Source organism: Brachyhypopomus gauderio, chromosome 13, assembly GCF_052324685.1.
Source record: "Brachyhypopomus gauderio isolate BG-103 chromosome 13, BGAUD_0.2, whole genome shotgun sequence".
Taxonomy (NCBI): Eukaryota; Metazoa; Chordata; class Actinopteri; order Gymnotiformes; family Hypopomidae; genus Brachyhypopomus; species Brachyhypopomus gauderio.
This window is the reverse complement of record NC_135223.1, coordinates 14,540,994-14,567,256: the sequence shown is the minus strand read 5'-3', so window position 1 is coordinate 14,567,256 and position 26,263 is coordinate 14,540,994. Positions and strand designations below refer to the sequence as shown.

At 41.1% G+C, this 26,263-nt stretch overlaps 1 protein-coding gene across 1 annotated transcript; it reads left to right on the top strand.

The window, feature by feature from the left end:
- The first annotated feature begins 9,336 nt into the window (after positions 1–9,336).
- Positions 9,337–23,352, top strand: dipk1c (divergent protein kinase domain 1C). The gene is made up of 4 exons (XM_076971157.1): positions 9,337–10,154; positions 17,383–18,117; positions 19,594–19,758; positions 20,711–23,352. Exons 1-4 carry the CDS (start codon positions 9,942–9,944, stop codon positions 20,972–20,974), a joined length of 1,377 nt encoding a protein of 458 aa, XP_076827272.1. The 5' UTR covers positions 9,337–9,941; the 3' UTR covers positions 20,975–23,352.
- The last annotated feature ends 2,911 nt before the right edge of the window (positions 23,353–26,263 follow it).

Here is a 26,263-nt window from a genome sequence, read left to right as displayed (position 1 = left end):
CAATCCTTCGATTTTCTTCTCCCTGTATGAAGATATTGGACATAGACACACACTGTAACCATCGGCTACTGAAAGAAAAAAATGCTACAAGAAAAGGGACAAAGAGGAAAAAACTTCACTAAATACATGCATACTTACCATATATGCAGAACACCATAAATGACTTGCTGTTTAACCTGCCCTAACCAAATGCTTCAGAATTTTGCAGGTGTGACTTACCAGTCATCAGATCTAAGCAGTCTGAAGCTCTGAGCGAGAGCGAGGTCTGGTTTGGAGAAGGGCCGTAAAGTCTGCTGCTCGTGGGGATCCTTCCTGGGAGTTCCTGGTTTGAGTTCATCTAGACAGGAATACCAGAACCCAAACAAACTGACTAAGACTTTTAGGGCTACCAGCTCAACTTTGGTTCAAATCAGCTTGAAGACTGACTGCAAAACATTATTCAAAATTGTTTCAAGTTCTACGTTTCATCCTACCTCTGCAATTTTGAAGGTAAGTCGCTGACACTAGTTAGCTAGCTAGCCTGAGGTGGCAGTCTAATGAAGTGATGTTGTTTTTAGTAACGAACCAACCTGTCCTAGTACTAGAAATGCCTTTTAAAAACATGTTTGTATTTCTGATGGAAGTATCAGGCAAAAGTAAGGCTAACGAGATAACAGTGAGGGCTCACTGCTACAGATCTATGAAGAAAACAGATACGCCACACCAGCTGATAGTAGGAATGGTTAAAATGACACGAGTTCTGTTCAGTGTCACGTTCAAAGTTCTGTTGAACAAGTTCAAAAGTTAGTTCAACACAAGTTCAATCTTTTATCCTTGCTCTTACTTCACGTTAGCTGTGATAACCATAGGCATTGGTTTTCAAAGCTTACAATGGTAGCCAAATGCAGAGTAGCTGAGTGGGATTCTTTAGCAGTCTATTTTGCCTAAAGTAAACAAAAGCAGAATATAATCCACCTCAGCTATTCTTCAAACTGCATTTTCTCAAATCTGTCAATCTGTCTTTCAAATCTGTCATCTTAACTTCTTTATTAACATATGGCTTCAACACTTACACCTATTAACATATTCTGATAACACTCTTCAAGAAGCAGTTGAAGTAAAACCTGCACTGTTCTGTTGTTGGTGGTGGAAACAACAAAATAATATAAATAGAAGTAGGCCTGTTTCACTCCTATGTGTATGCATTTCATCTGGAGTGAAAATGAAGTTTAAATCTAAAATATATTTAGTTTATAGTTGCTCAGTGAACTAGTAGATTGAACCATGCACAACACTGTAGAATAGAAAGACAGTATAGCCAAGTGTTTTAAGAGTGATGCAAAACAGCACAAACGTTACATGAGACAATAGACAAGTGACATTCACCACTAACAACATGATGGGACAGATGTTGCGCCTATTGACATTGCTGAAGTCTTCTTTTCAAGATATTAAATTTTGCCTCTTGTGTATTTCAGATGACATTACGTGATTCAATGCCAGTTGTGCTCATTAACAGCAACTGCTCTTGTGTTGCTGGTTGTGGAATCTTCAACCACTTGGTTGCATTGCTTTTCCAGACTGCTCATTATTCTGAATCTGGCATGTCTGTCGTCCCTCCTGTCCTTTTATGCACACAGACAGAACAGAAGTGGCATAAACCACGAACAAGGTTTGTCTTATTTCATTATTTAATGTTAGTTAATGTATCACAGTCACTTTACTAACACCATCTTTTAAATTAATAGGGGGTGAAGCCTGGACCCGTGGATGCCATGGTTGTCCTAAAGCCAAAACCAGGTGCTACTACAGCCAGTGGAGTTAGGTATGTAGTGCCAAATTTAATAGGCAGATTACAGTGTGTGGTAAAAAATTTAATGCTTTTGATCATCTGATAAGACCCTGTTCTCTTTAAAAAAAAAAAAATTATTTAGCCTCGTTGTACTTCAGATGACATGTGATATGTGATTCACAATCAGTTGTGCTGGTGAACAGAATACAATGTGTAAAAATGAATGTTATTCACTCATTCTTTTATTTCAGAAGTACACTTTTCAAGGGCTACAGTGGTGAGCTCCCACACCCGGCCACCCTCAATCCTGGACCAGTCTATGCTGGAATGAAAGCAGATTCTCTTCCACTCATCTGCACAATGAACATCTCGCCTGACAAGCCACTTGTGTACTCCATCTTTGGGAAGGTACAAGTTGGCAGTGTACTGTCCTATCAACAACCACCACCTCCATCTGACAGTGTTGTCATACATGAGGATGCACCCCCATTCCCGAGTCTGCCACTAGAATGTTACCATCTAAGCCCACCTGAATATTCATTTGTGCCAACACACCAAGAACAGCTACACCTAAGCTCACTTTCTGTGACTTTTTCACAGTCACACCTTATTGAGGAGGCAGCAAGATCCCAAAGTGCTACACCTGAGTGGCATTCACTTAGGAGAGAAAGAGTGACTGCCTCACATTTCAGAGAGGTGAGCCACGTTAGAGGTCCAGGTGCTGCAGAAAGGATAATCCGAGGGACACGACAAACAGCACACATGAAGAGGGGACTTGAAATGGAAACAGGGGCCTTAAAGGACTATGCAGTTCTGAAAAACTTGAACTTGACCAAGTGTGGGCTAGTGATTCATCCAGATGCATCACCTGATGGACTTGAATATTTGGGCTTGTTGAAATTAAGTGCCCAAATGCACAAAGCTATGTAGACTGCAAATTCCTCAAAGTGGCACAAGGCCTACACAAATTGAAGGAGAGCCATTGTTATTATTGGCAAATCCAGGGCCAGTTATTGATTACTGTTATGCAGTGGTGTGATTTAGTTATCTGTGCCCATGATGATATCTTTGTGCAGTGAGTTTACAGAGATAGCAGTGTATTAGAAGAGGTGAAAAGGAGGTGTGACATGTTTTTCTTTAACACTTACATGCCAAAATACCTCTCTATGCCCAAGCAATAGAAAATCATAATGAAGACATGAACTCATGAACAATTAAAACAATTTCAATGTATTCTGTCAATTGTATTACTATTGTATTCATTTCATTTTTTACAAATACAGTAAAAGTACAGTGTGATTTATAAGTGGAAAATACTTCACTCTGGAGGAGAAAGGAATTTGGAGTTTGACATCTCAGTTCTGTGCAATCTAAAATTATTTGAGTGTCAGCGTAGTCTTGAAACACATCTGGGAGGTGAGTTTTCACAGTGTCCACATCTAACCAAATAGAAACAGCTCCCAATACAGTATAAAGGAAGTTGGCCCAGGTAATACAACTAACAGTTGACCGATGTATTCTAAATCAGTGGGCCAAATCCTTTCGCATCAGTCCCAATGACAGGTAGTTCATGAAGAGAAAAATCTCATAAATTGCTTGAAGAACCTGGGGAAAAAATACATTATCCTATTGTCATATTACATTATGACTATCAAAACTTCTTTTGATGTAAAGATTAATTTGAAAATGATGACATAACATGCTTTGTATGGACAACACGAAAACATTTACCATTGCACTGGCAGAGTGAGGGACCTGATCAGTTTTCTCAACAGTCCGTGCGCTTGTAACCCGTATGATGTTGTGGGTGGCTGGCTCTATTTGCTTCCAAAAGCCCATCAGGTGGGCATGGCTATATATATAAGTTATATATAAAGTTATATAATGGCTAATTCATTCACAATGACACCAGAGAAGGCTCATCCATATATGTGTGTCCTGCCATATTTTTTATTTACCTGGTAAAGAATCATATGTCGTCATCAGAGGCAGAAACCCGCTCCAAACAGAACTTGCTGCTGACAGTTAAGTCTTCGATTTGTTTTCGGAGCCTTGATATCTCCTCGCTTAGCTCTTCATTTTCATTGAGGGAGAGATCAAGTGCAGCAGGCTCATTACTGACGCAGTAGTCATGTTCATGACACGGTAAGGGGTCATCATCATCATGGTCAGTCTGCATCTCTGTTAGATCAGTGTTGGGTGGACGCTCTGTTCTTTCCCATGCTCCAGGCTGTGGAGTTGGAATAGTATAGTTATTCCATTGAAATAGCACAGGAAAAGCTCCAGGTCGCAGTTGTCGTCGTCCAGCAGGAGTGGGAGGTTCGAGCAGATCAGCAGTGATAAAATGTCGCGAACACACTCGGGAAGTACTCGTGACGATAAAATGATCTCTCCTGATCTTAACCACCCATTGTTTCTGCAGTTCTGAGTCCTTTGGAAAGGTGTGGATGCTCAGGTAGGAATTACACCTTGTCGATGCTGTGCAGAATGGCACACAGCAGTGGTGGTTGGACCTGCTGTCTGTACGTTGTTGAAACGATACTTTTTTTTGTTTACCTGTCATGTTTAGGACACGTAAACGGACAGGAGATGAAGGAAACTTCCAAGTAAATAACGGTAAATATGTTCGTTACAAGACTGGTGAGGTGAATAGCTAGCACAGTGTACGCTTTCAATGGCTACCGGATGTCAACAACCATCCTAACCTTTTAGCGGAAATTACGTCACTTAACAGCGTGCACATAGGCCATTATAACTGCCAGGCCCTCTGTAAACGAACAGCGGGCATCACAGTCCTGATAGGGGGAGACACAGGCTCACAGGCTTCCACTTAACCCCTCACCTTCCAACACAGATTGAATAGACACGGGTGAATAATGTACTTGCTTATATTTTTGTAATTGTTTAGATGTCGATTGTCAAACTGTAAGTAGATGAAATAAAATTGGATAAATTATATTATATATATTTATGTTTTAAGAATATTTTTAGGCCCTCTGAGAGTATACATATATATATATATTAGGGGTGGGCATAGATTTATTTTTTTAATCTAGATTAATCTCACTGAAATCTTGAAATTAATCTAGATTAATCTATATGAAAATGGCTCATATGCATGCTACCCAAGTAATGACTAAAAGTCAGTTTTTGAGAGAGTTTCTTAATACAGGAGGTGCATTAGACCAGGTGTTCATCTCCTGTTTCCAAAATGCATCAATGACTGCTTGAGGAAGCTGTTCTACTTTGATACTTGAAGAAAAAAAACATGCTCAATAAAATGTAGGCTACTCGTGTTCAACGAGTTCAACGGGTTTATTCAGTTAAACATGAATTTGTAAGCCTACACACTGTACATTTTTTTACAGTTTTTATAGGGTAAGGGCATTTAATGAGGGTAAACGCAAGGCAATAGGCTCACCCTTAGAATCTGACGGACAGATTTTATGTCCAAAATACACCTCGTTTTCTCAGATAAATGAAGGCGAATTTGTACTTCTGCGTCAAATTTGTGATCTTTGACATCTTTGATTTGTAAGTGATATATAAAAACAATTGATAATCAAACTTTGATGGCTTTCTTTAATTAATTCAAAACACAATACTTGTACTTTTTACTTTCAGTACTTGAGTAATACATTTTAGACTAAACTACTTGCAATACTTAAGTACAAAAAATTCTGAATACTTCTGTACTTCTACTTAAGTAAAGTTTTTAAAGAACACTCCAACTTATACTCAAGTCAATGTTTTGATAGAGTACTTTTACTCAAGTATGGGTCTGAAATACTTTATACACACAGTCTCTGGTCTCAACACAGCTCACTGTCAAATACTGCCCACTAGTGGGACAGTGATGTAGTACAAGTGACAAACTAAAAAAAATCATACATTGCATAAAATTATACACATAATCACTATTAATAGGTTAAAAGCAGGAATGCTTAGATGTATAATAATTTATAGCTATAGTAAATTATATATGCTGTTTCAGTGTGCCTAAAATACACCATTCAAAGAAGTGTGTGGATTATAGTTGGGCGGCCCGTTAGCACAAGTCTGTGGTGCGCAGGATGGTTCTACAGATAATGTTTAAGGTCCTTGTTCCCCTGCCAAGTAGTCACAGTCTCTTTGGTGTAGATGGTGAGCCTCAGGTAGGAGCATCAGCACGTCCTCTTGCATATAGTGTCATTAGCACACACACAGGATGTGGGAAATCTGTCTTATTATTTGAGTGTTTGGAGTTTTTAAGTGCGGCCTGCTCTTAAGTGCTTTAGCTAATATTACTGTCATTTAATTACCCTCGCATAAGACCCAAAAACAAACACAAAAAGCAAGAACAAATGTTCAATATAACCCACAAGCACTTAGTGTTGTGCTGAAGTCCTCCCTGAGGCCGGTCTGCAAAACCACACCCACTCAAAGGGGGCATCAGCTCTGGCTGGGCTGGCTGGGACTGGAAGGCTCAGGTGGTAGTGGGTTGTGACCTGTTCTCGGGCAGGTAGAGGACCAACTCTAGAGACACCAGCACATTGAATTCAAAGGCGATCAGCTCCATCCTGCTAATGTGGAAGCTCTCCTCCAGCTCCTGCAAAGAGCAGAGACAATGAGGGGCGGAGTTAGTGAAGGATCTGGAGCGCTCATTCTGATTGGCTGAGCTTCATGGAACCATGTGTTTGGAATTCAGTGAACAGAGCTCCAGAGCATGATTATATTTAGATATTATTGAGGCCATTTAACGCTTTAACATCTGTGTTATCTAGCACATTGGTGTGTGTATTCTGTGCAGGAATAAAATGAAACTAAATGATTATGATATTGTAGTGAACTTGAAGTGACTCAAATCAATGGTTATTGTGGGGCTCGTAAAAGCAACCTTACAGAAAAGGCTGTTTAATACACGTCATTAAAAATAACAGTTGCATTCCTGCAGACATCAAATTCTTGACATTCAATAGACTCAAAATGCTATCTTGTATAGATACAATACAATGCTACACATTAACTACAATGTCCTGTTCAAACTCTTGAACAATGTCATGTTCAAGCTCCTCTTGATTACAACAGTTAGTTCAACGCTTTACACACTGGCTCTTCCCTCAACATCCACAGCACATAATGATGTGCTTTCCTATGTGATACTAATGTCATTCATTGCTGTGAACTGAATACACACACACACACACACACACATATTTATGTATGTATTGAGAGAAAATATGCTTCTTTCAGATCTCACCCCTTTGTCTTAATCGTCTCCTGTCTGTTAGCCCCTGGTGGGGCAACCAGTGTGATGGTTGCCCGCATTTGCATGCCCAACACCTCTGTCCTTTGTTTGTATATCCTCTGTCTTTTGTTGTATATCCTTTGATGTCTTAACCCTAAGGTGCAACTACCCAACCAAATGTAGATTGCACCTTCATCCCCAATTTACCCCCCTTTAACTCCTCATCTTCCTCCACAATGTATAAAAGGCTTCCCACATAGACCCCAGTAGATCTGGTCGTGCTCCACCTTATGTTACATGCTCTGTGTGTCAATAAACTTGTCCACACTGAAGCCGTCCAGTCTCCTGACTCCTGAATCTGATTCCTGAAGGCCGAATTTCTAACAACTTGGTGCCATGACCCGGATGGCATACTGAAACCTACTTGGTGAGTAAACGCCATTTCGAACTAAAGAGAAATTCTGGTTTATAAGGGAGAGGAGTCAGTAAAGTTTAGCCTCTTTGGAAAGGATGTTTACCCATTGTTACTGAAGCTGTAACTGTTACCATCTGCTTCCAAAAAGAGTTTACTGTTTGTCACTGATAAAAACCTAGCGTTTGTGGCTGTTATCCTCTCATTTCCTGAGAGATGTTTGTTTTTTGTCACTTATAAAACCTAGCGTTTGTGGCTGTTATCCTCTCATTTCCTGATAGATGTTTGTTTTTTTGTCACTGATAAAACCTAGCATTTGTAGCTGTTTTTGTTTAGTTTGTGGTTTGTCACTGTGAAAACCTAGTGTTTTGTGGCTGTTTTCCTCTGTTTCTAAGAGAAGTTTGCTTTTTGTCACTGATAAAAACCTAGCGTTTGTGGCTGTTTTTGTTTTGTTTGTGGTTTGTCACTGTGAAAACCTAGTGTTTTGTGGCTGTTTTCCACTGTTTCTAAGAGAAGTTTGTTTTTTGTCACTGATAAAAACCTAGCGTTTGTGGCTGTTTTTGTTTTGTTTGTGATTTGTCACTGGTAAAACCCAGCATTTTGTGGCTGTTTTTGTTTTGTTTGTTTGGTTGTTTGTCACTAGTCGCCTCACCATGTTCTCAAATGGCCAGACTGCTCGGTCAAATGGTAATTGTTCCTGGAAACCACTTAACTATAGGAAAAGCACACTAGTTAAGAGTGGGACTGAAATGCCACAGTGGTCTGACTCTGAATTTGAAATGGTAATTGGCAATATAGTCAAAAAACATGTTAAACAGTAAATGTAATGTTGTTATGCGACCAGAAAGCGGCAGTATTTTCAAAACATCTACAAAAATCCTATTTGAGGTTTTATCAAACCAGAAGGTGGCAGTATTCTCAAAACGTCTTAAAATCGTACACCTATAAGGGGTGGCGAAAACTGGGGGCTCGGTCTCTATTATCAGTAAATTTGTCCAAATATCCAAGGTAACATTACTGAATAAAATTACCCACATATACATAATGACAGGGATATATGAGAGTAAACATTGCAGTGAATAAAATCTGTTCCTGTCTACTTTTTATGAAGGGTGAATTTCATAAACTTCACCTTGGACGTTGTATATGTGCAGTCAGACAATCTTTAATAGGAATATGGTGAGCAAGATCTCAAGAGGATCTCTGATTTGCAGAAAAGATTAGGCTACATGACTGTGGAAGCTAGGGTGTGCCATAGAGCACACGGGAACGTTAACACAACGCAAGACACTTCACAGAGGGAAACGTGCGGGCCTCTGACTGAACAGCTTCCTCAGTTGTGAGGGGGTTATTAGGAATTCTGAGCACTTGCCGTCTCTCCAACACAACAGAGGCACTCGGCACTTGACTCGTCAGAAGAACACGGCACAAAACCTTTCATTCACACGCTCTACATCTTCAAGCTGAAAATCAAACTCAAAAAACTCCCTCCATCACTCAAAGAGGGGTAAAACAAATAATCAACCACTCTCAAGTGCCAAGCAACTTGGTGCAGCATTAAAATAAAATTAAAAAACTAGGCACTGATAAGAATTCTCTGTCCAAGTGTTGGTGTTTGGTTTCTTTCATAACCCAGTTAGCAGAGTGTTAGTGAAGCAGCCAGGAATGCAGAGAAACGGTGTCTCGCAGGCATGGCAGGAGAAGCTTTGGCAGGACATGCAGAATACTGCAGTCACTGCTCAGAGGCTGAATGTGCCTACAGGAAAGGCCTGGCTGCCGTGGAAACAAGGAGAAGCCTACCCAAAGGAGGCAAGCCCTCGAGAAGGGGGCGGGGCATCTGAGAGAGAGAGAGAGAGAGAGAGAGAGAGAGAGAGAGAGAGAGAGAGAGAGAGAGAAAGGTGGTGTGTAGTAAGAGGGAGAGAGATTGAACGAGAGAGATAGAGAGGGAGGGAAAGAGCAAATTGAAAAGCAAGGAGAGAAGGAGGGAGAGAAGGAGGGAGCAAGACAGAGAGGATCCGTGGAAGCAGAGGCACATTTCTGGGCATGGAGTGAAGAACGAGAATCAAGAGCTGTAGAAGAAGTGGAAGAGAAAAAAAAGAGAAAAGCCCATTTCCCCTTTGACAAAGGAGCTGTGGGACGGAGAGGTCTGAGCACAGCGCTGCTGGATTCATCCATTCACAGAATAACAGCTGACAGAGGAGCAGAGAAACAGACCGAGCTGGAAGAGAGATGTGTTGAGGTTCCAGCCTCCCTCCACAGACCAGAGAAAAGTATCCGGAGCGATCGGGCCAGGCATGGGGATCCCCCCGGTGGGTGGAGGAGCGGGGGAGAACCCACTGACACAACCCCCATACGGGAGCAGCGGTGGAGCCAGCAGAGGCAGGTCACAAACCCCCTCACCACACAGCCGGGACCACCACAGATGTCTGCGGGAGGACCACTGACGGCTCGCGCGCAGCTTCTCCACGTCCCCAGACGGGCCAGACGGGGAGCCCGGGAGGAGGCTCGGGAGGAGGCTCGGGTTCCGGCCGATGCGGCAGGCGGCACGGAGGGCGGCGGGGCCGGGTGGGGCCGGCTGTGCCCTGCGGTGGCTGCGGGCGCGCGTGTGCAGACGCGGGGCCCTTCTGCTGGCCCTGCTGTGGCTCCTCACCTGGGTCTTCCTCAGCGGCCTGCTCTTCGTGCACAGGAGCATGTTCTCCGACTTCTGCACGGACGACAAGAGCAGGAGGATCCTCCAGAGAGTGGTAGGACACGACTTTGACTCGGTCCTTTATAGCTCGCTCGTGACTGCATGACCATGGAGTTTTATCCAGTGTTTGGTAGATGAGTGGCAGGGTGTGGGGTCGCTACATGGAGCACCCCGAGTCAAATGCACATTTACAGGCAGGAGCAGCAGGGCGCATGTTCGTAAAGATCAAAGACGGCATATGAAAGCAGCGTGTCAAACGGCACAGGATATTTGTGCTTGTAAAAGAAAACTTGCAGGCCCTCCAGATCTGTTTGAAACTGGCAAAGCTTTCTTTTCAGTGAACAAAACAAAGTAACAGACGTTTTCACCCTTTTTCAAACTTTACCAGTTACTGCTAGAGTTCATGTGATTTATTCTGCAGTTAGACAAATGAGAGCAATTCTTCACTGGTGTGCATGCAGTAATCAGTAAATGGCACAGTCTCAACAGCAAAGCCAGCCATGGGGAATGGCTGTTTGTGTCCTGTGCACACAGTGTGAATCATATTGATTTTAATTTGAGGTTCACAGGCAGCATGTGGTCTGGAGGTTCTGATAAATGTTCAACTGAATGGTAAACAAGGCTCTGCACAGGCTTCATGTGTCAGCCGGTGATTCATGAGTCAGTCCCAACGAGGCTTCTGTAAAGGATAATGCACTGTTGTGGAGAGCAACCCCACCACTTTCCCCGCACTGCCATACTAGTCACCGTGATGTGAGTGATGAAGCAACAATTTTGCAATGATGGCCTCCAAAAATGGCCAAGATTTAATACCGAGCTTCCACTGAGAAATCTTAAGGAAACAAGCTAACCTTACTGTAGCAAGGACAAAGACCTTATTTAATACACTCAGAGTCAGTTCTGCAGGGTGATCATTTTCAGATAGAAGAGATAATGTGTAATTATTCCTGTTATCATCTGATCCTAATTCATGTACTGAATATACTTGTACACCTTCAATACTCCTAGATGTAACATGGATACACTTAGATGTTACATGAACACTAGATTTTCTTAGACGCAGCATGCCTTGCCGAGGGTTTCCAATAAAAAAGGAATAAATGATTTACCATGATGATTCTGACAAACAAATATGAATTGGCCACTTTCTGCACATGTAAACACAGGAGAGTTTAGAGCTGAATGGGAAGGAATTTAAACACTGAGGTAAGAGCTCACTTCTTCTCTCCTGGGAGTATTTTGAAAACCACATCACTTAGCGGAGCTGTTCCACAGCCAGTTCACCCCAGGGCAGAGTCTTACTGGGGTCCAATAGGCACACAGCACAGGAATTTTGCACAGTGCCAAAAATCCTCTAAATTAACGACTGGGTACAGAAATTAAGCAAGAGGCATTTATCTGTTCCAGGGTGACTGAAAGGGTAGAGCTATGACAATGGACTGGTTTATGTTAGATAATACTGCTTTAATTAGAAATAACTGAAATTAGTTGAAATAACTTTTTGTAATGTTTGCAATGTTTTTATTGTAATGTATAATAGGGAACGAAATTAAAGAAAAGAAACTAAAAGAAATGCTCTTGTCTGAAGTGGAAAATGACTTATGAATATAAGAGATGTAAAGGTATATAATTAATATAAGGCCTATAAAGAATTTAAAGTAAATGGCACACAGGTTAAACAGCTGTAAATATAATTTAATATTAGGCCTATAAAGAATTTAAAGTAAATGGCACACAGGTTAAACAGCTGTAAATCACTGACTCAGTGACAGTTCCTATAATCATGCAAAAACACAAACACCCTTAAGGTGTATGCGCGAGTCACACTCTTAGTCTGATTTAAGCAAACGGCTCACCACTCACAACATTTTCTACCTTCTGTTTAACTTGGAATTTTCTGCAGGATCCTTTGCACATCTTTAACCTCGTTAGTCTGTCCCAAGTCAGAATTTGGTTTTACAGATACACCCACCAACAATATTTGATGCATCCTGTGAATAAGGCCTGTATATTACAAAGACCACACGTGGAGTTGAGAGAAGGAGGAAGTGAGCACCGGGTCCTTATTGAAGTGAAGGCTTTGTCAACGTACTGACAGGGTTCAGCAGGATGAAGTCAAGCTAGTCTTGCTCTGGGAGGACCTGTGCAGAGTGGCTGTTGCAAACCAAACCCAGCTTGTTTCAGCAAGTTACACCTGCCAGTTCAGCTTCACAGAACAACGACACGGCAACGGCTGCCAGGGTCACCCCCCCAGGGTCTACGGATGCATTAATACAACTGAAACTCATTTTAGGAATTGGCTTTTCATGCAATGTTGACATCATTCCTATTAGTTTAAGTCAGCGAAGACATCAAAATGCAATAAAGTATTCACAAAACAGATCTCGTAGTACTACGTGTTATTTACCATAAGAGATTCGTATATGGCTGTGCACTAAGCACTTTTGACCAGTTTAACCACAGGTCCCTGTGTGAAGTCAGCAGCAGTACCTGTCACATGAGCTACAGGGCGACTCTGGAAGAGCGTTAATGAAGTAGCCAGAAGAACCCTTCTGCACCATTAAAGGCCTTGGGCTTTACCCTGGATACACTGTCCACTGCACAGAGGCTCACGCCTGCAGTAAAACAGACTAGAGCACATGAATTTGATCAACGCACAAATGAGGACACGTCCTATAAGGAACTCTGTGGCTCATGCGTAATTTACTTGGATCTGTGTGTCACATGTTGTCATTCTGTGCTGTAGTCATTAGGTGCTTTCATTTCTGTCATGCACTATTTAGTCACACAATGTGTGGGAGTGTACACAAAATGCTTTTGGTAAAATTGTTACCATTACAAACGTAAGTTTACAATTAATTAAGAAGTATGAATTTGTCAAGTTGCTCTGTTGCAGTCTTATCATTCTTTAGTTGAAAAAATTGAAAAACTATTGACAAAATTGATGATTATTGTATGATAAATGCTTTGCACTCCTCTTCTGAAATCAGCTACACACAACCCCATACATTTTTAAAGTTTATTGCAAAAAGGGACTAATTGTTCAGTTCAAGAAATGCCTGAAGTGACATTACAAAGTCTCATTTAAACGCCAAACGTCCTGTTCCTTTATATGCCGACTATAGGCTTTCATGGACAAGAAGTCCTCTCTTGTGTGCACTTGATAAATGAACTTACGCTGTGCTGTATAGGAACTGTATGACCATATGTATGTGCATGTGGACTGGAGGGAGAACAACAGGGCTCCTTTCTGTGTGTGTGTGTGTGAGTGTGTGTGTGTGTGAGTGTGTGTGGCTGGCTGCATCCTTCACACATTTCTGGCATCCTGAGGTGAAGAGGTTCTCCACCATCACTGACTGGCAGCAGCACTGTGAGCTCTGACTTGGTCAGTTCATTCATGATTACAGTGTGGTGATTAGTGTTAGAATCAAGTTCATCCATAATTACAGTGGGGCAAATCGCTGCTAAATTACAGTGTTAGAATCGCTGCAATCTTTGTCTACTTATTTAGTGAATTAATTTTTACTGTGTGCCATAAGGAATAATATGTTGTAGTTTGCAGAAGACATTTTGGCGAATAAATATTGAAATTTTTTTAATTACAATTGTTTGCATAATATATTTATGTTTATGTAACATATTTGAACATTTATGTGTATTTGTAAGAGTAAAAAGCTCATGGTTAAGGCATTTTGAGCATGTGTATACATACATTTCTGCAGAAATAGGCTGCTGTGGGATCTTTCTTATACAAATGCTGAGCAATAAAACCCAGAAGCCGTTCAGTGATGGGGGACACACTCCTCCTAGTGCACACAAGCAAGGCAAATCTAGAGCTTTAATCGGACACTCACCTAAACGGCCAAATCTCTCGGTCTTAGACAAAAAGCCATCCACACAAAATAATGCCTTGCCATTGCTATATGATTTAAAATTTTCCATACCACTAAAAATGCCAAACGAATGGCATTAATGAATTGCTTGCCATACCCATTTGAAATATTTTACTCATTACCCATCCCATCTAAGTTTAGAAAAGATATATATATATATCAATATATATATATATTGAATAAAATACTAGATTAGATAAAACATTTTTGCATACCTGTATACCAGTATACCTGTTCTTCAGAAAAACATCACAAATCTGTGAATGATGATTGTGACTGGTGGGCATTACAGTGAAAAGAAAGTATAAGGTTATGAAGCCCTACTGCAGTCTGGGAAAGAATTTCTCAGTGACCTCAGCTCTTCAAGTGCCTGTATGGTTCTTGGGTTTGCTCTATAAAGGCTGAACCGTCTGCCATTGCTTTAATGACTGAATCTTTTGACGTGCTTTAATTTGGATTAGACGTGTCTGTAAGCAATTCAGTGGTTGGGCCTGTAGTCAGACTAACATGTGGTGCACAGACAGACGTCTTGGATCAGTTTCTTTCTTTTTTATTTCTCTGAGTAGAAAACTAAATATCTCTAACTGACAACACAGCAGATAATTTATAACCACAGTCATCAATTTCTGGCATCTGAATAATTTATTAATGTCAAGCAGAAAACAAGGAGTTCCCTGTACCCGATTAATTGATTTTTAATCAGCTAACATATGGTGTTTTGTCTGTGTTTACACACCAGTCATACAAGTATAAAGAGTCGGGAAAATAACTGAGCTGCACCCAACCCCATGGTGGGAAAGTTTACATGCAGAAACAGAAGCTAAAAACAGCGGCTGTCCAATATGATGCAAGGCCTAGAAACCCGGGGAATTTAAATGGTTGTGTGGTACTTGGCAGAGGTCCAGAACATGTCAAAAAATAAATAAATAAACATAAAAATAAACAGTAAAGGTCCCGACCAGATGCCTTTAGTCCAGGGACCACCATGTACAAGACACAGCTTACACAACAAGAGCAAGCAAACACTGTGCCTCATAGATAACCAGCACACACACACACACACACACACACACACACACACACACACACACACACACACACACACACATATATATATATATATATATATATATATATATATATATATATATATATATATATATATGCATACAAAGCATTCTTGAAATGAAAACAGGGAATTCTGTGTAAATCAAATCTTCACTTTCTTTCATTAACTTCTGCATTATCCCTATCCTTTCATGCAGACATCTGAACTATCTGGTCCATTTGATCACTGAGCAAATGTTTTTGGTTTGTTGAGAAATAATGAATGTATGGGCAGAAATACCCAATAAAGCATTGTGATGGATGTTGATAAGGCTATCTCTAGCACTGTTAGCATGGCTGGCCCAACCCCTGGCTGAACTGAGACGACAGCTGTTTACTTTGGAATGTGGCAGTGGAGGATTTGCAGCTAATCTCTGTGAACCTCTCGTCATGCTTTACCCCTGCAAACGGAGATGGAATAGTGTGTAGAGTCAGCCATGGACGTAGTTTTGATTTCATAAGTGGGGGGGACACAACCTGGGGTGGCGAACTGTTGAGCGGGGGGGGGGGGGGGGGTTGAATGAAAATTGTTGAGCGCTGTGAACAAAAATTGTTGAGCGGGGGGGGGGGGGGGGGGGAGCTCGGAGCTGCATGATCCTAGTGCTAGATTTGTCGCTATTTGGATATTGTTTTTTTAACCGTTAAAAAGTGGGGGGGACATGACTTCGTCGCTACTTAAATATTTGGTTTTAACTGTAAAAACTGGGGGGGACCAAAACCGGCTTTTGAAAAAGTGGGGGGGACATGTCCCCCCCGTCCCCCCCCAAAACTACGTCCGTGGAGTCAGCTGCAGATTAGATCATGCTTTAGCAGAAGAGGAGGAGGCCAGAGATGAGTAGAGGACCGCTTTTTACACTCGGCATAATGAATTGCTTTGTGACAGTAAGATTAAAGAGCAGAATTTTGGGGGTGCTTGTAAGTGTATGCTGACTCTTTGAATCATGCTTGGCACATGTTCAATACGTGTGGGATGAGATAAAAAACGTATTGCTGTGATAAAATAGGTAGTGTGTAGAAGTGCTGATTCCAGTCGAGTGCAGGTCCATCAAGACGACGCAGGAACAGAAATCCGTAATTTGAAGTACCAGGTAAGATTGCAACCTGCGCGTGCAAATGCAGTGGTGAAGTGCCTCATGGGCCCAAGCAGTTATTGTGAGAATCTTATGGTTCAATTATCCTTGGTGCTTCCACTGAACTAGTGAACCTGTCTGTTAAAATTGTCATCTTGGAAGGTAAATGTTGTTTAGTCTCCCTAAAGACATGACGCACAAGCATTCAAGTCCAAGGGCAATGCCAGACATATGGGTGAACTTAAAGTGGCTCTTAGTAACCAGCCTCAAGGCTTGTCATGCTATACAGAACTGGACCCATGCATAATAATTTGAGTGAACAATAATAATAATAATAATTTGTAGAAGTTGGGAGCAGTAGATGGTACCTTTTCATTTTAACTGGTAGGAACAGTGTGAGAAATGATTGAGTAATTTTTAATTGAATAAAGAATTATCATTGAAGATACATAAAGGCTACTGTGATCACAGTAGAACTACTTTTGAGCACTTGTTCTTTTTAGAACGTCACATAAAAGAAGATTGATCCTGCAAAAAGGACCTCAACAGAACTACAAAACACATCTGGAACGTTTGAGTGAACATTTGAGAATGTGTGTCTGAGGCTCGAGGGGTTTCTGGGTGGAAAGTCTGCTATCACACAGAATAGCAAATGAGATCGCTTCCTCAGGTTTAGTGTTTTGTAAGACCTTACTGTCTCTGTTTCCATGACAACATTTTATCTTGACTCGTGGCTGAAAAAGTGTATCCTGAGAATGAGCGATAACCTCATGAGGATTCACATACTCTCACAAGGACATTGTCTTTTCTCCACACACTAAGCTCAAAAACCATGTTAGTGTCCATAGTTATGTTCCAAATAAGAAAGAATACATTTAACAAGTACAAAGCAATATGGTCTGGGACTCTCAAACCTAATGTAATTAGGTATGAAGGAAGGCAATTATCCATGTGATTACCGTAGTTATGAAGACGGGCCATCACAGTCTCCCCTTGCTTCATTCAACAAATCCAACAAGGATGAACAAAAACCTGTGTTGAAGCAGCCACAGAATAAATGATATTTATATTATTGCATCATTCCTTTTAGTGGGAAGCTAATATAATATTTAAGAGAATTTGGAATTCAGTTGTCTCTCTAAAGACTTCGAATATGGCTGTTCAGCTTGTTGTACTGATAAGTGAATGACTACGTGTGTTGTGTGTGTTGCAGTGTGATGAGTACCAGCAGGGTGTTCTAACGGGTGACCTGTGTGACGACCTCTGCGTGGGCGGCCACGTGGAGTACAAGCGCTGCCTCTACTATGAGAACGGCAAAAAGGTCATAGCGGCCAACTGGCGAGGCGTGCCCATCGTCCTCAAGTCCAAGCTGGAGAACTTCTCCTCTTACGAGGCCTTGGCTCTGCTGGAGTACCAGGATGCAGTGGGTGGTGCCGGTGTCGAGGAGGAGCTCTCGCCCCTGGATGTGGTCTTCTATGCCACGTTGGAGATTAAGAACTCTCTGGGTCTGGAGGTAGGGACTAACTTGACCCTCCCTCGGTTCTGGAGTCAGAGGCTGAGGGAGAGAGGGCAGGTGTACTCACGGGCCGAACTGGCCTCACTCTGGGCCCTGCTGCAGCAGGAGGAGTACACTTTCCTGCGTGTGATGCAGGACCTGACGGACCACGTGGCCAAGGTGCTGGGCTCCTGTGGCCACTTTTATGCGGTAGAGTACCTGGCGGCAGGCCACGCCTGGGACCAGAACATCTTCCCGTTGGAGGAGGTCTCAGTGAGCCGCCCTCAGAGCTCTGAGGGCAGGACAGGACGGACGGTGTCGGGGACGGACACGGTGCCCCGCGTTGCCCTCAGCTTCTTGGATATGGTGGGGCACTTTGAGAATGACTTTTCTCACCACTTACATCTCTGCGATATTAAACCTGAGAACTTTGCCATCAGGAAGGACTTAACGGTGGGTACCGTCTCACACACACACACACACACACACACACACACACACACACACACACACACACACACAAACACAAACACACTTAACACCCACACAATAACGGCAGCGTGAAAAGTCAGGTGAAGCCATCATGATGCTGCACGTAGGGCCAGTAAGAATCATGGTAAGCTGTTTCTTATCTGAAACACAATAAAAGTTTTATATAAACAAGACAAGGTCATGGAATTTTAAATCTGCCATAGCATTGGCTCAGCCTCTCCAAATGGGTCCATTTCTGTATTACAAAAAATATAAAAGCAGGAACATGTTGAAGCACACAGGATCCATAATTCACAGCTTTGTCAAATAACTTCAGTGTAAAAGTCACACTCATGACGTCCAAATGCATCTCTGAAAAAAGTAACAATTTTAGTTCGATAACATTTTTACAGGAAAAACCAAAAATATATCGCCAAAATTTTTAAATATGTTAATCTCTAAATTCTCAGTAACCAAACAGCTGAGTTAGCTCAATAAAGTCTAAAGAAAGCATTAACATATTAACAAAACAACTTACAACCTATCTAATGCAAATACAGGATGAAAGAATATAAATTATTGGTTTAATCTCCAATTGATATATTACTAGGCTATATAATACCTATAAATCCTATTTTCTTCTATGCTGGAAAAAATATTGAATTTGTAATTCCAATCATTTTGAGAAAACAAATGCATGTTACATTTTGTTGTTATTATGTATGCTATTTGTATGGGGTTTTCATACTTTGCTGTCATGCAAAAACCATTACATATTACATAACTATATATATATATATATATATATATATATATATATATATATATATATATATATATATATATATATATGAATATCTTCTATTGACATGAGAGTAGCAAATGGAAATGTAATAAACTGGGCACCTGTAGCAGATTTGCATGACTGAAATTTAAATATATGCTTCAGTACTGCAACTGATCTACAGGGTAAAAATGTGCAGGGTAAATATCCAACTTAATTTTGAGTACAGTCCTTTCATTTTGGAACACTCGAGCGTGCTGGTAGCAGTGTTCAGTCACATCACTCATCACTGGAACTTAATATCAGGTTTGTCAGAGACACGTGTTATTTCTATGGTAATGTGGTGAAATGACTAGAGGTCCTCAGGAGGTTGTGTTTAACACAGCATGTTGTAATACAGGCTGAATCAATGTGATTAATTTTGCACAGTGAAATCGCCACTGTTCAGTTGTTTTCTTTCAGCAACAATATCTGTGCACTCAGTACTGTTTTGACTTTGATTTCAGAAAGCAGCACCTTACATGTTTTACACACAACAGTACATCATATTTTTATAATTTCTTATATGCTTCAGTATTTTATCTTTGGTTAGTATTTGATTGCTCTGTAAATGCAACAAAGTACAAATGTAGCTTTTCTCTCAAATAGCCCTGTTGGTGTTTTGCACTGGGCAGGTGGCAGCTATAGATGTGGACATGGCTTTCTTTGAGCCCAAAATGCAGGACATTCTTGAGCAGAACTGCACCAATGATAATGACTGCAACTTCTTTGACTGCATCTCCAAATGTGACACAAGGAGAAACAAGTGTGGATCAAAACGTAAAAACAGCAACCTTCAGGTATGTTTCATGGGAAACAATTAATCCTACATTAACATTTTAATTGGTTAGGTAAATTATTATTCAAGTAAGTGCATGCCTACCCTCTTGAATTCCAAAGTTTAATGAAAGTCAGAAGGTATCTCTTGCATGTTTTTAATAAACTGAAAAATGACAGTCCAATGGAAAAATGCCAATGTAATGGTCATGAGGAAAAAATTTCTCAACAATATGCAATACCGGGAACTGTGGAACATTGATAGTTCGTGTTAACACTGGATAGAATCAGATAAGAGTACCATCATGATTGATTCCTAACATAAGAGGAGTTGGAAACGCATAATGAAAAAGAAACTCTTTGTGGGAGGAAAGAAGTAGGAATTAACATTTTACTGCCAAGAATTTACACTGATTGTCAGTGTTTTTGTTAAATAATATACATTTAGGTAATATAACTTTTTTTTGTGATTTGGTTTGACTTAACCAATACTCACAATGATTTTAGCGTTATCACATTATGGCTTTGATCTTCTAATGATGTGGCCCAAAATCAGCACCTGTTGTCAATGCCAGTCCCATTTAAGGAGTCGGGCCAAGAGATGAGGGAGTGGGATGAAACCAAGTCCATCCCTAGGCCATGGCTGGCTGAGACAGAACCCATCTCTCCATCCCTGATCACTTATCACGACACCAGATGACCTCTGCCTTGCTATTGTCCTGCCTGCCACTCAGGACAGTAGGGCCTTTGTGTCATCCAGGCTTCTGGGTCAAGGAGACAAGCATATCTCATAGCTCCTGTCCCCTTCAAATGAGATGTAATAAGAATATGGCCGATGACGGCAGTCACGATCGTGAAATAAGACCAGGAGGTCACGCTCATAATGGCAGTTTCCCCCATTTCCCTCGCAGGCCTTCCGTTTGGTATCTCCAACGGTCGCACATTCATTCCTTCTTTCTCTCCCTCCCCATTCAGGTTATCTGTGAAAAGATCTTTCGCTCCTGGTTCTCTCCCACACTGCTGGGGGATAAAGCAGAGCGCCCCCTACAGGTAGCGCTCCAGCAGGCAGTGCAGGACTGTGCGGAGACGGAGGGCGGCGAGGACGCAGAGCACAGCCGGGCGATACGGTTACGGCTTCATGGCCTCCTCACACAGCTAATCCAGGAAGACTCTGCCAATCAGCAGAGCCAAAAACAAGCACACAAGCCCCATCATGTGCATACGTCACTCAACTTTTGAGATAACATTGGTTGATATTTTACGTAGCTGGTTTACCTTTCAACTGCACTAGCATTGTTTAGTTTAACATTTAATATGTGGTTAATATGGAAATATTTTGCTCTATATAATTAAAAGTTTATTCAAGGAAATACTGGATTATCAAACATCTACTGCACATAATGAATTTGTATAGGAAAAGGTGAATCTGTGAATTCACAATGTTAATAAACCAATTCCTCATCATCACGTTGGTAAGTGCATCAGCAGCTTTCTCTGTTCCGTCTGTGTTTGGAGCTTAATGGCTCCATGTCAACACCTCGCAGAGAGATGGATGTGAGGTTTAGAGATCAAACCAACATTTGTTCCCCATCGGTCAGGTTTTCAGTAGACTTTACCATATCGTCATCTTTTAGGAATATTTTTTCCAAAAAAAATTCTTTTAGGAACGGTGCTGCAGTCTCCCTTCAGCTGTCCTCACCCAGAGCCCAGTGGGAGAGACTAAACACAACCCCGGGTCACGGAAGGAAGGAGAAAAACGCCTCACAGAATGGGGCAGAGAGTGTGTCAGTAACGCCTGCTAATATCTCACCTGCAAGTGAACTCTGGAGATGAATGTTGCTCCAAATCTGATTCTACTCCAGGATGACTTATGAATTCCATTATGTTCTGTGCTTCCAAGGCAACAGCAGGGTTCTGGTTTTGATCTGCCCCAAAGTTCACTAAAAGCTGAAAGGACATGGACTGGTAGTTTATGAACTCCAGAACATTATTTTCAAAGAGCAAAGGTCAACAGCCATTTGGCTGCCTTGCATTGAGCAAAACTCATAAAGTCCTAATCAAATGACACGCTGAGCCAGGCACAGGTTCCGGAGTTCCGGAAATCACAGCTCATGATAAATTTTTACTTATGTGTTTCACTGGTGAACATACCGTATAAAAAAGATGGAAGTAAACCTTTGTACTCACACAAGACTGTTTTGACCAACGCACTGGTTAGTCCTATATGCTGATCACATGCAGGTTTTGAAGCCCACCTTTTCCACTGTATTAATACACAAATATTATTTTGAGGTTTTTGCTGTTATTCTTCTTAGAATTCTATTCTATTATTCGTATATTAAGCAACAGTTCAGTAAAAGTGACTGTGTTGGTGACAGCTCTAAGGATCTGGGGCTTTCTTATCAACCTACAACCAAATAGATGGTTTCTTAACAATTCATAAATAAGAAACCTCTGAACTAATCTTTATGATTTTTAAGAGTTCCACTGATTACATTTTGGAAGTTTCTTACTGATTCCCTTGTCCAAAGATTTGTCCTAGACTACAAATCTAAGACATTCAAATTGCAAGCAGATGTTTATACACCAGTCATGTACTTGCAGTGTTCTACCAAAAGCCAGAGAAGAATTCTCAGCACCAGCGGCAAAACTCAAAGAAAATGCAAACTGGTCATTCCAGGACTCCTGAAGAGTGAGAAGGAATATCCATACCAAATTATTTTTTAGGCCAGAGATTGTTTCTGAAATGTACTGAAACTTAACCAACTTGGGAGAGGTGTGACGGGTGCTGCCAGGTTGAAAAGGTTTCTTTTAATGTTGTCTGGATCCAAAAGGCACAAAAGACAACCCAAAGTGGCAGGCTAATGTAATACTAGCGGAAAACCCTCACAAGTCATACATGTAAAGATGGTAATGAAGAAAACACTCAGCATGCAAACTACAAAAGTTGTGGAAATACTTCACAACATCCCTCTGGTTACCAAGGAATTTATACTTAATCACAAATGAGGTGCAGGTGGTTAGTAGTAAGGTGATACAGATCACCTCAGCCTGTGCTGAGAATTCTGGGATCTGGAGTCCTGTCACATTACAAGAAGACAGGATACCTGAATATGTACAAGCAATTACTCACCATCAGAGCTGACTGGGGAAAAAAAAACAACGAGCCTGTATGAAAGCAGCTTAAATATTAATCAAAGCTTTTTTTGCAGGCCCTAAACAAGAAAGAAAAAAAAGGAAAAAAAAAAAACACTGACAGATGTCTTTCACTGAACCTCAGTCATCTGGGTAATTTTAGGCACAGAGCTCTGGAACGACTTAACTGCTTGTGGTCAGGCGTCTCAAAGGTATGCATGGCGTTTAGGTGACGTGTTGACATGTCTGAGAAAGCTGCAGGACATCTGCAGTGCTGCCGTCCTGCTGAGCTGTGATCACTCTGGACTTGTGAGGGAAGGGTCACAAGGTTAAGTAACAGGCCCAGATAGTGTTACCTTAAACGGGAGCAGACAGAACAGTCATATTCATTTTCATGCCACATACTGGTCCTATTTATTTAATTTTATTCATTTATTTATATATTCATTTAAAAACTAATTATTATTGAAGTCTGTTATTCACTGAATATATTCCACTATTTTAACTGCTATGATAATCTTACCAAATTAAGTTATATACAGTAAATATAAACATGGTACTAAAAAAGATGGAACATTGATTTTCTTCATTATGCAAATACATAAATGGAATGGAATGAATGAATGAATGAAAATAAATTACAACATGGCTCCATTAAGACATTCATCACACATGGGAAAATGTCTTTTAATGAATCAAGGATTTAAATTCCCCATGAATGCACAAAATGATCCATTTTGCCAAAAGACTAATTTGTCTGGTCTTGCTCAGAGCCGTGCCCAGGGCATAAAAAGGAATGCAGAGAAGGAGGAAATTTCCAATCACGTCATTAATCTCTAAGATGGCTGTTTCACTGAGACTTTGACACATCTGCAGATAAGTCAACAGTCTCCCTCCCTGGCAGTTGTGTCCCAACAAGTAGGTTTCAAACAATGCATCAGGCATTATAAATTTCCATTGCTAGAGTTGACATCCTGATATGAAGAAGAATCAGCTCTTTTCGAAGAAGACTCTCTGTCTATTGATCAGAATATAACAGATCTGATAGTTTGTGCAAATTGCCACTCAACACACATGAATAGTACAGATTAAAGAAACAAGTGCTGATAGGGTTAGTCCTAACCCTAACCCTAAGACATGTTTGGAAAAATTTAGAAACATATATATGCAGTCAGGTGGAACGCTTAACCATTCCAGATACTCCAGATATCCCCTTAACCTAGTGTAAAAAATCTGAGGAATGTAATTAATCTGTGCATTAATATCTGTCCAACCACACAGTGGAATGTTCTATGTTCTTTTGGAACTCCCATTAGATAAGCAGTCCCAGAATGCAGTGCAGGGCAGACACAGGCAGTTTATCATCCGAGAGCAACTATGTCATTCCTTATAACTGGCCAGAGTTGGATAATGAGACGAGACAGAGTGCATTCTTGAGTGGGTAGAACATACGATGTAAAGCTCTTTCCTCCACTGCAATAGCAAGATGATAAATCATCTCATGTTCCCAGCCACGACCACATAGCAACCACTTCCCCTGACCTTTCACAGGAAAATCTGCTGTAGCAGCTGTCTTTGTGGAGAGTTCAGCAAACTGCTGAAAAGAGAAAACACCAGCATTTTTATAGCAAAGGTTATACAACCTACAGGGATTATGATAACTGCTCACAGCAAACTATACGATTATTTCTCGATAATTCAAGGACTGAATTATGTGATATTACAAATAAAACCTAAGTGAACACTGATTGATTTCCTGGAACTTATCCAACCCTATTTAAACTGTCTTATTCCTGCAAAAATGTGGAAGTGCAACAGATGGTTTATCTCTGCTGTGATCTCTGGAGATCTGGAAAGTTCACTTAGCTGTTGTCAGTGGAATCACCTGGCTCACAATTACATATTGGCAAACGCTGAGAAATTCATAAACAACTTCATGAGAAACTGTTGAATTCATAACTACTCTGACTGCCTGCCACCACTCCAACAGCGTAATGACCCTTCAGGCAACACTTGCTTTGGGTAAAATAATAGTAGAAGAGATACTGGTTGTACTGTGCAGGTATGTAAAAAAAATATCAGTTTTATACAGCTGCTGAATTGTGGTTGCACAATCTTGCTGTGAACCGCCCTTTCCACCTCATTCCAGAGCTCCTTCGTAGGGTTAATATACTGGCACCATGTGGGTCACTGAAACAATGAAAATTTGCTGCCATGTTCCTGGATCCATTGGGTGATAACACGTGACTTGTGACATGGTGCATTATTGTGTGGAAAGAATCCATTCAACTTTTTCCCCAATTGTAGCCATTGAAGATTCACTTCATTGGCACCAAACATAGCCATCAGCTACTGTGGCACATTCAAGACAAACTTCAACAAGTCTGCTCCTTTTTTCAGTAATATTCTGCACACCAATGTTAAATTCAGATGTTTTGTCTAATCTCATCCCTTTGCTTGCATGATTTTTCCTGCTTTCCTTTAACCCTTCTAATCCACAAGCTGTTTCTGACTACAGTGTTGCTAATGTTTCTTTTCTTTCTTTTTGCATCATTCCCAATAAACAGTATATCACAGAGTAACAATGATCTGGGAAATGTTAGAACCAGCACACCCAGTTCAAACTGTAATGCCATGTTCAGAGTCGACAAGCACACTTGTTTTTGCCCGTCTCCATCCGTTTATCTTGTGCGATAAACACTGGTGATTGACTTGTACCACACATCAATGTAACATGACATCCACCTACTTGGAATGTGTGTGTGTGTGTATGTGTGTGTGTGTGTGTGTGTGTGTGTGTTGGGGGCGGGTGGGGAGGGGGTCTTTTCAGTCGGACCACATGCATCTGGAAGAGCAAAAGAAAGATTAAGTAAAAAGAGCACAGGTGAGGGTAGAATCAACAGGTGCTCTTCATGAGGGACACTGGTCTCATTCGGGATTAGCCATCGGTCACTTTTGGACTAGATGCAATTGGATGTCTTTGTCTGATTCTTAGCCGTCACTCTAGGTACTCTCACCCACGCATGTTCACCCATGGGGAATTTTCCCTCCTCCTCAACGTGATGTTACTGGTAACTGGGGGCTACAATAAAAAATATCAGAGAAAAACTATGAAGACTGAACACTCAGTCATGCAAATGGTAAACCTCCAGAGCCACTTACTGGAGTGAGCTACAGGAAACGTCAGCCAACATATTCAAATGTTTGGCTTCACAAGTTAACGACTGGCTGAACTTGTTGTGCAGTCGCCAGCACCTTTTGATGTTTGATTTTCTGAATCATTGTTTCCAGTTGTGTCCTTCTCTATTGTACAAACAGACTTGATAGCTGAAATGCACTAAAATACATGTAATCAGCAAGTGTTGAGGCTGAATAATACATTCAGCAAGAAGC

What these genes read in the sequence shown, in the direction of transcription:
- dipk1c (XM_076971157.1), top strand. Translation starts at nt 9,942, where the DNA reads ATGCGGCAGGCGGCACGGAGGGCGGCGGGGCCGGGTGGGGCCGGCTGT. An exon ending in GGAGGATCCTCCAGAGAGTG is followed by an intron (nt 10,155 to 17,382) that starts GTAGGACACGAC and finishes TGTGTGTTGCAG; the next exon opens with TGTGATGAGTACCAGCAGGG. An exon ending in GTAAAAACAGCAACCTTCAG is followed by an intron (nt 19,759 to 20,710) that starts GTATGTTTCATG and finishes CTCCCCATTCAG; the next exon opens with GTTATCTGTGAAAAGATCTT.